This window comes from Diadema antillarum, unplaced genomic scaffold, assembly GCF_040938485.1.
Source record: "Diadema antillarum isolate AM-2024a unplaced genomic scaffold, OU_Dant_1.0 seq00000057_RagTag, whole genome shotgun sequence".
NCBI lineage: Eukaryota > Metazoa > Echinodermata > Echinoidea > Diadematoida > Diadematidae > Diadema > Diadema antillarum.
This window is the reverse complement of record NW_027271163.1, coordinates 346,201-360,944: the sequence shown is the minus strand read 5'-3', so window position 1 is coordinate 360,944 and position 14,744 is coordinate 346,201. Positions and strand designations below refer to the sequence as shown.

General features: G+C 37.5%; 1 protein-coding gene and 1 non-coding gene across 2 annotated transcripts in view; both read left to right on the top strand.

The window, feature by feature from the left end:
* The first annotated feature begins 3,042 nt into the window (after positions 1 to 3,042).
* Positions 3,043 to 3,260, top strand: LOC139725737 (small nucleolar RNA U3). Its single transcript, XR_011710567.1, has one exon. It is a non-coding gene; the product is annotated as a small nucleolar RNA U3 (small nucleolar RNA).
* A 3,282-nt stretch (positions 3,261 to 6,542) lies between these two features.
* Positions 6,543 to 14,744, top strand: part of LOC139725733 (circularly permutated Ras protein 1-like) — a 40,411-nt gene continuing 32,209 nt past the window's right edge. Inside the window, exons 1-2 of the mRNA XM_071636818.1 lie at positions 6,543 to 6,572; positions 10,451 to 10,578. Of these exons, the coding sequence (XP_071492919.1) occupies positions 10,496 to 10,578 (83 nt within the window). The 5' untranslated portion in view covers positions 6,543 to 6,572; positions 10,451 to 10,495. The remainder of the gene's footprint in view (positions 6,573 to 10,450; positions 10,579 to 14,744) is intronic.

Sequence of the window (14,744 nt, the reverse complement as noted above, 5' to 3'; positions counted from 1 at the left end):
CTGCTCACTGAAGGCTTGACGAGAAGACTACTATAGCTTGTGATGTCACATGAGTACAACGATATAAAGAAAATATAAAGAAAATTCAACATATTTCAGGGGCGGATCCAGGAATTCTGTAAAGGGGGGGGGGCGTAAATATTATTTTTGGTGCCACTACCGGGTTTCATTTCATTTTTTTCTTTTTATTTCTTTTGTTTTTAACGATAAATAAAGGGGGGCGTGCGCCTCTTGCGCCCCCCTCTGGATCCGCCACTGCATATTTTCACTCTCCTCGCTTAATAAAAGGTCTTTTGACTTCCCTCTTTCAGAAGGCAAGGGGAATATACGTCCGTGACAAGTTGAGGAAATATACACTTTTTTCAAAAAGTAAAAATTTGTGAAATTCTCTTTATTTTCTTTATGTCGTTGTACGCATATGACATCATACACTGTAGTAGTCTTCCCATCCAGCAGTAACTGCGCAGATACTTCAAAAATATTCATAACTTTTGAACGGATTGTCCGATTTTCCCCAAATTTTCACTGATGTGTTATACTGATACTGTTGCATTCACTTAATCCACATGTATATGAAGGTGAACTTGTCCTTTAATGTTCACCGATTATAAAATTGATAATGATATTAATAAAATGTTTATGCATCCTTTCGATCAATATGACAAATTAGATTTCAGATATCTTTTACTTGATTATGGGTAAATGAAACAATTCATTCAACGATGTGATATCTCTTTGACCAATTTTTGTGCATGCTCTCTTCTGTATGAGTTGGCCGATATCAATGCTACACCTTACTTTTTTTTTTAGTTTTACTTTCAGCTCAACTTTTAATCATCTTAATTTTTAGCAACATTAAGTAAAATTAGTACACAAAGTTTCTGTTACTTCAACATCATTTGTTCTTGTGTGTGCCAGTGTGTGTGTGTCTGTCCGTCTGTCTGTCCGTCTGTCTGTCTATCCTTCTGTCTTTCTGTGTCTGTGTTTGCGTATTTCTTTCTCTCTGGCTTTTTTAGAATGGTCATCATTTAAGATTATAATCTACTTTGTGTTTATGTTCTTCTGGTTGATACTGCATGCATAAATTGAATACGGCCAAGTACTGGATGTAATCCCGACAGATATCTCACCTATTACTGCAATTTATGCACCGAAACTACAAAACAGTTGTAGTTATGACAGTTATTTCAGAGTGTGAAAAGCTCAACGATGATCGATAATGTATAATATGGTTCTGGTTTATTCCATGCCTTTTTTTATGGTGTTTTTTTTTTGCCACCCCCACGTCTTTGAGATATTCTTGAGACACAAACATGCAGTGTGAACCCTCTGTAAGTTATAACCACCGTTTCCTTTTTTTCTACTCCCTCTTATTCTTCACACATACTCTCTTTCTTCCTCCTCCTCCTCTTCTTCTTCTTCCTCTCCTTCTTCTTCGGTTCTTCTCCCTTCTCTTTTCATTGTAAATTCCTTTTTCTTACCTATTTGTGGGAACTTTTTATGCACTCAGAGAGACCTTTGTCTGCTGTTTACTTTGTCCCCTTTTCAGTCGACTTAACATAGAAAGGGCAAATTGATACCATGTTCAATTTGACTTTGATTAATAAAGTAAAACAACAACAACAATAACAACAAAACAATCTGGCAGAGTTGTCACCATAATCTGATCTAAAATTTAAATCAGAAATGTTATTGATTTCTTAAAACTTTTGTCAACTCTGATAATCTTCTTTTTTTTCATTGAAAAAAAAAAGAAAATGCTTGACTTTCATTAACTGAGAAATGATGAGGATGAAGGGATCATAGTTGCTAAATTATTAACTTAAAATCTCATTTTTGTAATCATACATTTTGTATAAGTCTGTGTTTACTTATTCCGTTTCATTTCCACATCAGGGTAGCTCTTGTAGTTAAAATAAAAAATGATTTACAAAGGGGCCCTGCATAGAATCAATACAAAATATACATTCAAAGTTATATACAAAAGTACAGCAAATCACAAAATAAGATAATAAAAAATACACATGCCTTACAAACTCAAAACAGAATTAAAAAAAAAGGATTAATTACAGGCAAAACATACTTCACAATGAGGCTTGGAAAACATTTTCAAGCATTTGCAACCTGCATAATCCATTAAAAGGACCTTTTGTGATACCCGACCGGCTGACACATAAACTGCCAAAGCAATGAGTTGCTGGTGCGAGCATCCTGAGATCTATAAAAAAAAAATAATAAAATAAATAAAATACCAAAAAAAAAAATCTATCATAGGGAGGGATGAGAATTGATAAACTTTTCGCTGAAAGCTTGTGAAACTGATAAAATATACATGTTATATAACCCTTACATTTTTGTGAGTCGGATTTTGATAAAACTTCTGAAATATTTTTGTATGATTTCCTTCTTTAGATCAAAATAAAGTTGAACATGGTGCAGAACTGCATTTTCATTATAATCTTACGCCTTATGATTTTATTGTGTCAAGTACATTGTGGTCATGATCTTGCACGGACCTTAGAGAGAATAAACGAAAACACGTAAACTGTAAAACCAATGTGGAGTATTCCCTCCTCCCCCAACCAAATGCCATTTACAACCATTCAAGACCCCGGCTTTCATGGTTCTGGAGATGTACAGTGCCGTATGTACTAACAAGAGCGCCCTCTGTCGGCTGGACCGCTGTTAAAGAGGTAGACTTTACACTGCAGTGAGTTTACAGACAGACGAATGTTGCGAGAAGCAAAACTCCTGGTATGTAAGACTAGCTTCATGAATATGTATTATGTATGTATATTAGCTACCGCTAATCTTTGTAGTATTTTGCTCAAAGTGTCTGTTTCAACTTTCACCTGCTTAACAACCAACCCTATTCATGTAGGAAATATTTATAATAATTTTGCCAATCGCCAGGTAAAGATTTTCAGATATTCTAGTTAAGTTGTATCATTTCTAAGAACGAATTGCCACGCAAAGACTTAATAACCATCGAAACAATCAATAGTTAAATGTATATGTGTTATATAACTATACTAATTTGGTAAGATCATACTTTTAGGGATCATTTCTATAGTATGCATCTCTCTTTTTTACCATAAAAAGAGTCCCACTGAAATGCCACGATGAGGAGCAGAAGCGTTTCCCTCTGAGCGCGAAGCGGACATCGAGTGATATCATTCCGATATCCTGCTCGTTGTCATTGATGACCGTTCCTCATCTCCTTCGGGGGAAGAGGAGGAGGGAAACGCAATCTGAGTGGTACACTTTTAATACAATATGAAAAAGAAAGAGGTCGAAACAAGCAATACAAAAAGAGATAACGATATTTCCTTATAATTCTCTTTTTAAAGTCTTTTACATTTTAATTCTATATTCCTCATGTGTAGCACTGAAGAAGTGTAATAACGTACTCAGTGCACCGTCGCGTGCTCAGAGTAATACTGAAGGGTTAGAGAATCGATTTCTCTTCGATCATTTTAGCATACGTATAGTATTAATTTCCAGAAATATATTCATTATTTCCATATATCATCTTCTTCCACATGCATTGTATCTACTTTGTTATGCTTGCTTATACCTAAAATGTAACTGTAACGGTATTGATATCAAGTATAATCGAGACTGTGCATTTTCTTGCATGTTTATTACGCCTATATGCCTTGGTACAATCATAAAAATTATCATAAATGGTGATATGATAACTTGCATGAAAACATTAGAAAGCGGACTGTATTCAATAGGTAGAATATAATAATGATAATGATGATGATGATGATGATAATAATAATAATAATAATAATAATAATAATAATAATAATGATTATTATTATAATTACAATTATGATAAAAAGATAGCTGGTAATAATGCTGTTCAATAACTGAAATGTATCGCGAGTGTGTGTTTTGCCGACAAAGTTAAAAATCAATATTAGGACTTCGGGTTTTGTTTGTCTGGTTGATTGGCTGTTGTTGATATATATATATATATATATATATATATATATATATATATATATATATATATATTTTTTTTTTTTTTTTTTTTTTTTTTTTGGGGGGGGGGGAGGGTGTTCCACTATTTTCAGCACAATTGATGTTCTGTGACCTGACCCAAGATTACCAGTGATTTTAAGTTACGTTGGAGGAGCGCTTGTAATCTCCTAATTTTTGATATTTTTTGGGGATGTAGGTGTAGGCCTTGTACTAGTATCACACAGAACTATTGGTTGCAACCGCTTTATCATCCAACAACGAATTCTGTTTGGCGTTCCATAGAACTGTGTCATAGGTTTTATTTGGGTAGCATGTAAGTTAGCATATAAATATTCATGATCTTGTATATAAATATTCATGATCTTGCATGGCAGAACATACAGTGTAGTTACTGAGTAGCGTGTGAGCAAGGTGCGTGGTAAGAACATGGAGCAGAATTATGTGTTGTAGCAGCCCAACATCTTCATGACACTTATGAAATCTATTCATTTTTAAAAGAATTCAGAAACATCCTGGCAGAAACATCATCACAAACAAAATTGTTCTTCATCAGACTCCTTTAAAAGCAGTCTAAAAACTCACCTGTTTAAGGCCTCCATTTGATTACTCATTACATGTATTTGATATTTGTATGTCTTTTATCTCCTTCACTTTCTCTTCCTTTCGCGCCTAGAGCACTCTGCAGAGTGGATTTGGCGCTATATGAATCATATCAATTATTTATTTAAACAGAAACACACAGAAACACTCACACACACACACACACACACACACACACTCTTGCAGAGTCAGACCATACGATGTGTGTTATGTGGGATATTTCTACTTTTTATTTTTATCATTGCTTAGATAGAATTAACGTGTGTATGTGAGCGTGTGCCATGTTTGCAAGGGTGCATTGTGTGTGCACATGATTTTGTGTCTGTGTAATACAGAGTATAATACTATAACATACATATTGATTATTTATCACACACTAAACCCAAGCTTATTCGAAGTAGACGCGGACATTCTCATCAGTTTGAAGTACCATCCTCCAGACTGGAAGTCCACAGAAACTCATTTTTTCCCCGCACAATTAAAGCATGGAATGAACTTCCTTCTTCCGTAATCACACAAATTGATTCTGCTAAATTTAAGGAGATGTTATCAAATGGAATAATTGTTTAAATGTCCACCCTCCGGCACCTCCAGTCAAAACTCCAGTAGGAGTATTCAGGAGGACCTCAACCAAGTACCAAGTCTACAGTGAGTGTGGTAGCTTTCACTAATATCTAGGATTTCTTTCATGTCACCTGTTTTGGTTGGTACTCTTGAATTGACCTGAGATGTTATGTTTGTATTTTTGATTTTGTGTGTTCATACATTCAAGTGGAATGTATATTAATATGAGAGGAATGAAAACTAATAAAAAAAAAACACTAGAAAATTAAGATATATTTGGCACATGTGAAGAGTCAATTTTCACCTTTACGAATGATCACAAGATTTGTCAATATAGTCCCAAGTTTTCAGAATGGCTTTTTATCTTCGGCTTTTATATCGCCGCCATTGCACCTTGATCAAGCCCCATACAACAATAGGCCTACTCACCCCCCCCCCCTCATACACAAGATTGGTTTCACCCGAAATATCCGTAAGTAGGGGTGGTTTTCAAATCTTTCCTAAACAATCCTGAAACAGGGTCCCAAACAGGGTTAGTTACTCACCCATCTCTCCTCCTCCTCAAAAAAAAAGAAGAAAAATAGTAATAAATACGATGAAATAGAATAAATAAATGGATAAAATAAAACTTAAAAACAAAAATCCAAAATAGGGGTAGTGCGGCTTCTTGGTGTTTGTCCCGATGTTTTGCTTCTGACAGGCTGGCCTTCTTTTGGCAGGAAAGTCCATCTTCTCTGGTATATTCAGCATGAGAAAGTCTCTAAAGATATTCTAAAGACATATTAGGCCCACTGTGGCATTTCAACAAACAGACGGGATCTAAGGATGAGAAGAATTTTTTAAAAATGCAGGGACAAGAGAACAGAAGAGAAATAGAGGGAGAAGCAAAAATAACGAGAAATATGAGAAGGGCGTGTACCGAAGAGAGATTTTATTTTTGTTCAGGCCGTCACCAGTCATATTATATGAGTCTCTCATGCATATTTATGATACTGTACCTTCGACGCATTTAATCACAGCCAAACTGTTAGTTGACGAAATTGGGGTCGCGTGGAAAGGTAACACACCCGTACATACGAACGAGAGACACACACATGTAGAGTTCAGTGCACACACACCACCTTGAGCAATTAACGCCACGACAAACCTCGGCCCTGATTCCTGATTCACCTCACAACCCGGAACTCGCGGTCCATGCAAACTACTAAGTACCACGGCGCGGCCAGCTCATGCCCTGTGTTTTGGTCATGCAGCTCTAGCTCTAGCGCGTATTACCGAGTCGAGTAATATACCTCTCGCAAGCCTAGCTGCAGTAGTACACGTACAAGCATTGACACCACAGCGACTAGCATAAAGTCTTGTTGTAATTCGTCACGAAACGCTTTTCATTTGAACTCGACGAAAAAGATGTGCTGGTAAGTTAGTCAGAACTGTGCGATCTGATTTGTGCTTTTTGTTTTTTTGACGTTTGATGGTGCTGTTATGGATGTGGTAGATTTCTATGTCGCCACTTTTTTACTTTGTTGGTTATCACTGGTCATCGATCACAGCACTTGGCTCTGGGCTGGCTGGGACGGCGACTGAGCCGGCCAAACTTTTGCTGCAGGCGGGGCAGTATCGGCGGTACACTTTCCGCGAACACGGCGCGGGGCGACCATTCACGGCTAGCAACCTGTTGCTCTGGGTTCTTCCTCTTCTGCTTTTGGTTCAGTTTGCCTCCTTCAAACTTGAAGATTCTTGTTAACTTTGGATGTGTGTGTGCGTGTGAAAAACAGTGGTTGAGGTGCATGATGCAGAGTGGTTCTGTGAGTGTGAGATGCGGGTGGGCTGCTGCATCTCATTTCTTTTCCCCTCTCTCTCCCCCTCTCCTTTAAGCATAATTGTACAAGTTGATCATGGCCATTTTGTATGTTTTATCAATTATCCTTTATGCTGGCAGTGAAATCTTATGTTTCTTTGAACCAGCCAGCTGGCCTTGCGTGGTGGAGACTAGACAGAAAAATCTGTCTTTCCTGTTGAGTCTTTTATCATTTTTTTACTTTATTAGCTCTCATCTGGCTTCACGGAGACGGGGCGGGTACGCCGCTACAGGCCTATGTACAGCCCCGCCTTCGTGAAGCCAGACGCAGTCTCTGCGGAATATATCCCTGACGACCAGATACAGACCAATCTTTCAAGTTTCAGTCAAGTTGAAGACATGACTTTGCTCTCTGCACAAATTCCTCACAAGTTTTCATTTATGAAAAGTAGACAACAGTTAGTCGTTTATCTGTACCAGCATGCGAGAACGCAAGAGGAAAATGAGTAATGCATGTATGTGTGACTTTCAGTACACTTGACTAAGCCTTGTGGATTTTGCCTAACATTAGGAGAAAACTGCAATGCACACAAGGGCCACGAATATTACTGTAATTACAGGGTTATTTAACTCACTGAGGACGGGTTGATTTTGCTACAACACACATTTCCCATAGATAACTTGCCCGAGGATACTCTGACTCGTCCTCGATGACAATGGGTTAACATTATTGTATTAAGGTTAAAGCCATTGTTTACCATTTGCACTGAATTGCAGATGAAACAGAAACCCAGCTTTAGTGCTTCAAAAATAGTTCTAAAATGTGAGTGAGGGATAGAAACAATGTTGAAATGTTAATCTAGAATCAGTGTTAAAATGTTCGATCTCTAAGTATTATTAACTCGTTGAGGACGAGTCCCGAGTATGCTTGGGCAGGGGTCTATGGGAAATGGGTGTTGTAGCAAAATCAGCCCGTCCTTTAGGGGTTTAAAATACAAAATGTGAACAACTCCGTTATAATGATATACAATAATACACAGGTGAGAGTGCGTTAGTGGAGATGTAGCTCACTCGAGGGTATTTACGATTGTGAAACATGCACGAGGCGAAGCCGAGTGCATGTTGCACTACATTGTAAATACCCGAGAGTGAGCTGCATCTCCACTAATGTCAAGAACTCAAACCTGTGTATTATTTGATTTATAAAATGGGTCGAAAACTAACAGCATTTTTCATGTACCTTTGTGGGTCAATACCAGTCAGCTACATGTAGCACTCGCTCAAAAGTCAAGATGTACGAAGATGTTCGTCCCAAACATTTACCGGTACACACGTCGCACTTGGAAATCCCGCACATATAAGTACTGTACGTACAAGGGTATACGTACGCCACATGTTGTGCACAAGAAAGGCTGGCTGGCAGCCCGAACTAGAAGTTGTTTACAGGATTGACAGCTCGTATAGTAGCGCGCGACGCACTTGTAACAACTGATTGAGTGTGCACTGCTAGTGTAAACATTGTGACATCAGTGACTTTACGCTTTTTTGCACGGCGGGCCGGCCCGTGCATGTTAGTAAGAAATTAATGCACGCACACGTGACTCATTTCAGCGCTTCCAATTGGCTACATTCTTGAACCCATTTTATAACATTGTTTCTCGAATAAACAGTCTGTGGTTGGGGTTTATTGAGAAAACAGTGATACAATGTATCTACTGATGTTTTTAGGCTTTATTCAGTATTTTTTTATATGGTAGGATGTTTTGTGATTCAACTGACCAACGCATGATATGCATCAAATGTGATAACTCAAATTTTTTTTAAACACTGGATGAGCTGCCAATGGTAAACGATAAACTTAGAAATTGCATCTGTCATCATGTTTGATAAAAGATATTATCAACTTATATAATATACTTCTTTGCTTGTGTTGTGGTTGTGCATGAATCTTTGATTTTATATGAGACTGGGAATAGAGGTGGTCGATACATCTAGTAAAATTCAGTGAATCTTTGCTGCAATTAGTAGGTGTACAGTTTTTGAAGAAGAATAAGTAGAAGAGCCAAATAATTTCCACTGTGTCACATACACAATGTTGTTGTTTTTTCTATGTGTATAGTATTACAGCAAGAATATTGAGCCCAAAACGCACACAAATGAAGCACCACCTGGCTTTCACACATACATGGTGTACATGTAGTATGCATAAATAGGCAATTTCTGTTGAATTCATGCCACAGATGAGTCTGTTTTTCTGCATTCAGCACTATATGACATACCTCAAAGTATGAATAGTATACAAATGATGCGCAGGATAGAGTGCGTTGGTGTTGCACTACATTGTAAATACCCGAGAGTGAGCTGCATCTCCACTAACGCCACGAAATAATCCTGTGCGTCATTTGTTTTATAAAATGGGTTGAAAACTAACAGCATTTTTCACGTACCTTTGTGGGTCAATACCAGTCAGCTACTCGCTGAAGAATCAAGATGTCCGAAGATGTTCGTCCCAAACATTTACGCACGTCGCACTCGGAAATCCCGCTCATATAAGTACCGTACGTATAAGAGTATACGTACGCCACACATGTTATGCACAAGAAAGGCCGGCCGGCAGCCAGTGTAGCCCGAACTAGAAGTTGTGTACAGGATTGACAGCGCGTATAGTAGCGCATGACGCACTTGTAACAACTGATTGAGTGTGCACTGCTAGTGTAAACATTGTGACGTCAGGCAGGGCATGTTAGTGAGAAATTAATGCAGGCACACGTGACTCATTTCAGCGCTTCCAATTGGCTACATTCTTGAACCCATTTTATAATTCCTGATAATAGTATGATTTTAAGAAACTCCATTAGGGCACTTTACCACATGGAAAGTTGATATTTGCTAAGAGCATGGGCTGAAGAATACCATACAATATGTGTAGGCAAAAGCTGGGCTTTGGGTACTTACTGAGAAAGTACCTCAGTAAATTTTAGTAAAATACAAAAGTTTGTACACAGTTTTTTAGTACAGTGATTCTATGTAATTCATCGCAAATGCACATCAAATGTGTGTATGACCTGTATAAAAGTACCCCAGTACTTTCATGATTTGTTTGCCTGTAGTTTTTCAGTATTTTTCATCTATTCAAAACATTCTTTCATCTAATGTCCATTTTCTTTGTAATTGAACTGGGATGAATTTCAGCAGAAAGTACTTTGATACAAAGTTCATTTGGGCATAGTGTTCCCTCTCTTCTTTGCCAAATGTTGATGTGGAAGCAAGGCATTGCCAGCACAAACTATCACTGTCATGTTTTTCTTGTCATAATACCAACAGTCCTTGTTTTGATGCATCACCTCACAATCTTAATTTCCTTAAATGTGAATGGATATGTTTCAAGTCTATATTGTCAGAGAAAATGAGTATGGTATCTTTTTGATAAAAAATTTAATGATTCTAGTCTTCCAAGACATTTATTTTTAAAATCTTTCCCATCCCCCCTCACAGATTTTACTTCCAGAGATCGAAAAAGAAGCATAAGGCATCCCCATCATGGACTTTGGTTCCTCCCACGTCTTCACCCAAGCAGACTCCGACACGGAGGAGCTCATCACTGCTGAGGATCTCGAATCCCCGTGAGTTTAGTATCATATACGCAAAACATTTCGTGAGGTTTTTATTTTCGCAAATTTTGTGAGTCAGGTGCTATTCACAAAATTAAAGACACATGAAAATACTGGATCTGATCCTGATGTGAATGAGACGTATGCATATCACATTTCTCCGTTCAGTGCAAGACCTCACGATCACGTACAATGTATATAACCACTTGTGAAATGATTGGGAAGTCCCGATTTACAAAAATTCACGCTCGCTAGATATATGGCATATCACAGTAATATTTCATTTGACACCCTCTCAATCTGTGATCATGACAATAAGGAAGTCACTTCAGTGACATGTAAAATGAGCAGGGAAGTATAGACAAGTTCTGGTTTTTAAAAAAATAAATAAAAAAGTGTTAGGAAAGGTTGAAAAATAGAAAGAATATTTGGTCTGTTTATTTGAATGTTTAGTACAGTGTATGATCAACTTACAGTGCCTCCTTGGATTGGTTTTGTACAGGAAAAGAATGAAAATATGACACTGCTAATGTCAATAATAACTTCCACTAGGAAATTCCATAAGTACATGTACAGGTGTATTGTATCAAGTAGTGATCACAGAGATTATATTTCCACTAAAATAAAGGACCCACAGGTGACTCTCCGTTCCACCCACGCAAGAACAACAATTCATCTTCAGCATGATGCATGCTGCTGTCTCAGTATAATCATGGGCAGCTCTTTTGCACTAATTGCCTTGCATGCTGTGCCACAGAATTATACAATCGTTCTGAAATGACGATTCATTTGCCGCAACTCTCTGCATTTGCTGAAATTTATCTTTTGTTTTGAACACTGCCTGAGAGTTTCATTTGGAGTAAGTTTCTCTTTTGGCGAAGGGTCTTCTTTTGGGGAGTTACATGTAATGACTTGCATCTTGTATTACATGTAAATTTTTCCTTGCTCTCTGTTGAACATCTCAGTTTTAGTCGTGAATCTGATGAGGAAAACAAACTTGTATTCCGAGAAGGCTTGAGCACTTGGTAGTAGTATCACATTACATCACGTGGTTGTCTTTCACTGGTCCAGGTGTAACATCAACCTATTCATCGAAAGTGGTTCATATGTCTAATAAGTTGATACACAAAGCCCTATAAAACCACTTGTTAGTGGTCAGATGCTGTGTCTTTTTGTTTTAGTTTTTTTACTCTTCATTGTTAAGTTTTCATTTCATTTAGTGTAGTTAACATTCCTTTTTTACTTGAGCTCTATTTTGATCATACATACCTTTTCATATGAAAAATGTGGCAAAAGCCTCAAAACCACAAAATCTATTTGTGATTCTTGAATTACGTGTAGCATCACATTTAACTAGAAAGAGTATCCCATAATTTAATGTTTCAGCGTAAGATCGTCAATTATTGTAATTTGTATTCGTAATTTTCTGCAAATTTGAATAATTTCATCAGTCACACCCATTCTCCAATATATGTGGACAAAAAAGTGCCAATTTGATAATGACATTCTGACAATTTTTCCAGCAAAATTCCTTCAGGACTAGATGAATTACAGCAAAAGTGGAAGCTCTCATGGTATTGACTGATTATAATACATGACCAGGGCTTTTCTATTTCCATGTTTTCAGTTTTTATGCCTCCGCCACGAAGTGGTGCCGGAGGCATTATGTTTTCGGGTTGTCCGTCCGTCCGTCCGTCCGTCCGTCCGTCCGTCCGTCCGTCCTTCCGTCCGTCCGTCCGTCCGTCCGTCCTTCTGTCCGTCCGTAATGAATTTTGTGGACAAGGTAACTATCAAAAGCTGTTGAGGTATCCTAATGAAACTTGGCATGTATGTGCATTAGGGGGTGAAGTTGTGCCAATCAACTTTTGGGTGCACGTGCTCAAGGTCAAAGGTCAAAAGGTCAAGGTCAAATACATAAAATTTCACTATTTCCACCATATCTATGCAATGCCTGAAGATATTTTCTTGAAACTTAGTGTATACATGTATTACCCAATTTAGATTCTCTGGTGAAAGTTTGGGTCATGAGGTCAAAGGTCAAAGGTCAAAAGGTCGAGTAAAAGTATTAAAACTTCTTTTTTTCTCTGTAAATTGGAAAATTGTTCAAGGTATCTTCATGGAACATAGTATATACAAACTGTATACATGTACCGACTGGCAGTGATTATCTAGAGAATGTAGGGTTCATGGGGTCAAAGGTCAGGGGTCAAAGGTCAAGTGCAACACTTCAAAATTGTACTATTTCCCTCATGTTTATGCAATGCCAGCAGGATTAGTATTTTTTTTTTTACACTTGGTGCATGCATGTGTAACCTCATAGAAATTCTCTGGAGAGTTTTTTTTTCTTTTTCTTTTTTTATTGCCTCAAAGGTCAAAAGGTCAAAGATCAAGTGAAAGTGCTGAACTAACTTTTTCCTCCATATCTCGGAAGTGGCTCAATTTATTGTGAAACTTACTGCATATCTATGCATGTTCTACCTGAAAGTGATTATCTTATGAATTTTAGGGTCTAAGGCCAGATGAACATGGTAACAATTTACTATTCAGTACAGAAATTGCACATTTTCTCCATACCGGTACCATGAAAATTACTCAATGCATAAATGTATGAATGGGTCAAAGTCAAGTTAAAGTCCTTAAATCCCCAAATACATGCTCTCCTATTTATCCAATTAAACCAAGTTCAAGGAAGGTGAACATTCAACACATTTCTGACAAACTTGTCATTTCAATATTTTGCCAATTTTGTGAAAATGTAATCACACATTGTCCACATGTACTATCTAGACCTATTAGGAGAATCATGCATTATGGCGGAGGCATACCAGTCGCCATAGCGACATTTCTAGTTGATTCTAATACTGTATATGCCGAATATTTCGCGAGTTTTTATTTTCGCGAATTTCACGAGTCAGGTGCTATTCGCGAAATTAAAGACACGCGAAAATATTGACTCTGATCTTGATGTGAATGTGACGTACGCGTGTACACTTCTCCGTTCAATACAGGCCTCCACGATCGCGAATTTAACCACTCGCGAAATTGTCGGGAAGTCCCGATTCGCGAAAATTTAGACTCTCGAAATATATGGCGTATACAGTATTACCTGCTTGTCTTTTCAGCATATATCATTTTCGTTTTCGTTAACACTGTCATTTTATCTTTTATTTTCATTATCCTCATTACATAATGATTGTGATGATGATTATTGTAAGTGTGCTTACTGGTACAATCATAGTAGTTGTAGCGCTTGTAGTGTATTGTCATTACCGGTATTTAATCAAGTACTGTTTGTGCACAGATAGTTTGCTGAAATCAAGAGGGTTTTGATCACGGCAAGAAAGTTTGCCATACTCTCTAAAAAAAATTGAGTGAAAATATTCACTCTTGAAGGAGTGACTACAAAAAAAGAGTGAATTTAGAGTGAAATTGGAGTAAATTTTGAGTGAAAATGTTCATTTTCACTCGTTTTAGAGTGACCTCAGTGATCACACCAAAATCTTTGAGTGATCCCTGAGGTCACTCCAAAATGAGTGAAAATGAAAATTTTCACTCAAAATTCACTCTAAATTCACTCTTTTTTGTATTCACTCCTTCAAGAGTGAATATTTTCACTCAATTTTTTTTAGAGAGTAAGTTCATGTTGTTACACAGTGATGGCTAGATTATTTATAGTCCCTTGCAACATGACTGACATGAATGTTGACACCTTCTGTCACTAAATGAATCAACTTTATGGTTGATTTTTTATCATCATACAGTGAAAAAAATTGATTTTTGATCTACCAATGATTGATGTCCAGTAGCCATGTCGGCGTTTTAGGTCGTGGCGCAATCACGCAAACTCCCTTAAAATGACTCAGTCAGAATCACATGGACTGTTCTCCCGATGATGAGGCCGTCCGGCAATACAATACGCCCGTCAAATCTTTATCAAATATTAACTACAGCCATCTGCAGCGTTCCTTCGGGACATGATATTTGTAGAGCAAACATCTTGTTATTATCTCATGACATCCACACCCAAGTAGCCCAGAAAATTTGCTACCAACACACACATGGCACCATGTCTAATGTACTAGTCTTGCATTTTCCCAGACCTGATATACAGCGTACACGATTTATCATACATGTAAAGTGAAGAGATTTCCCTCCACCCTCTCTTTTATACCATTAAG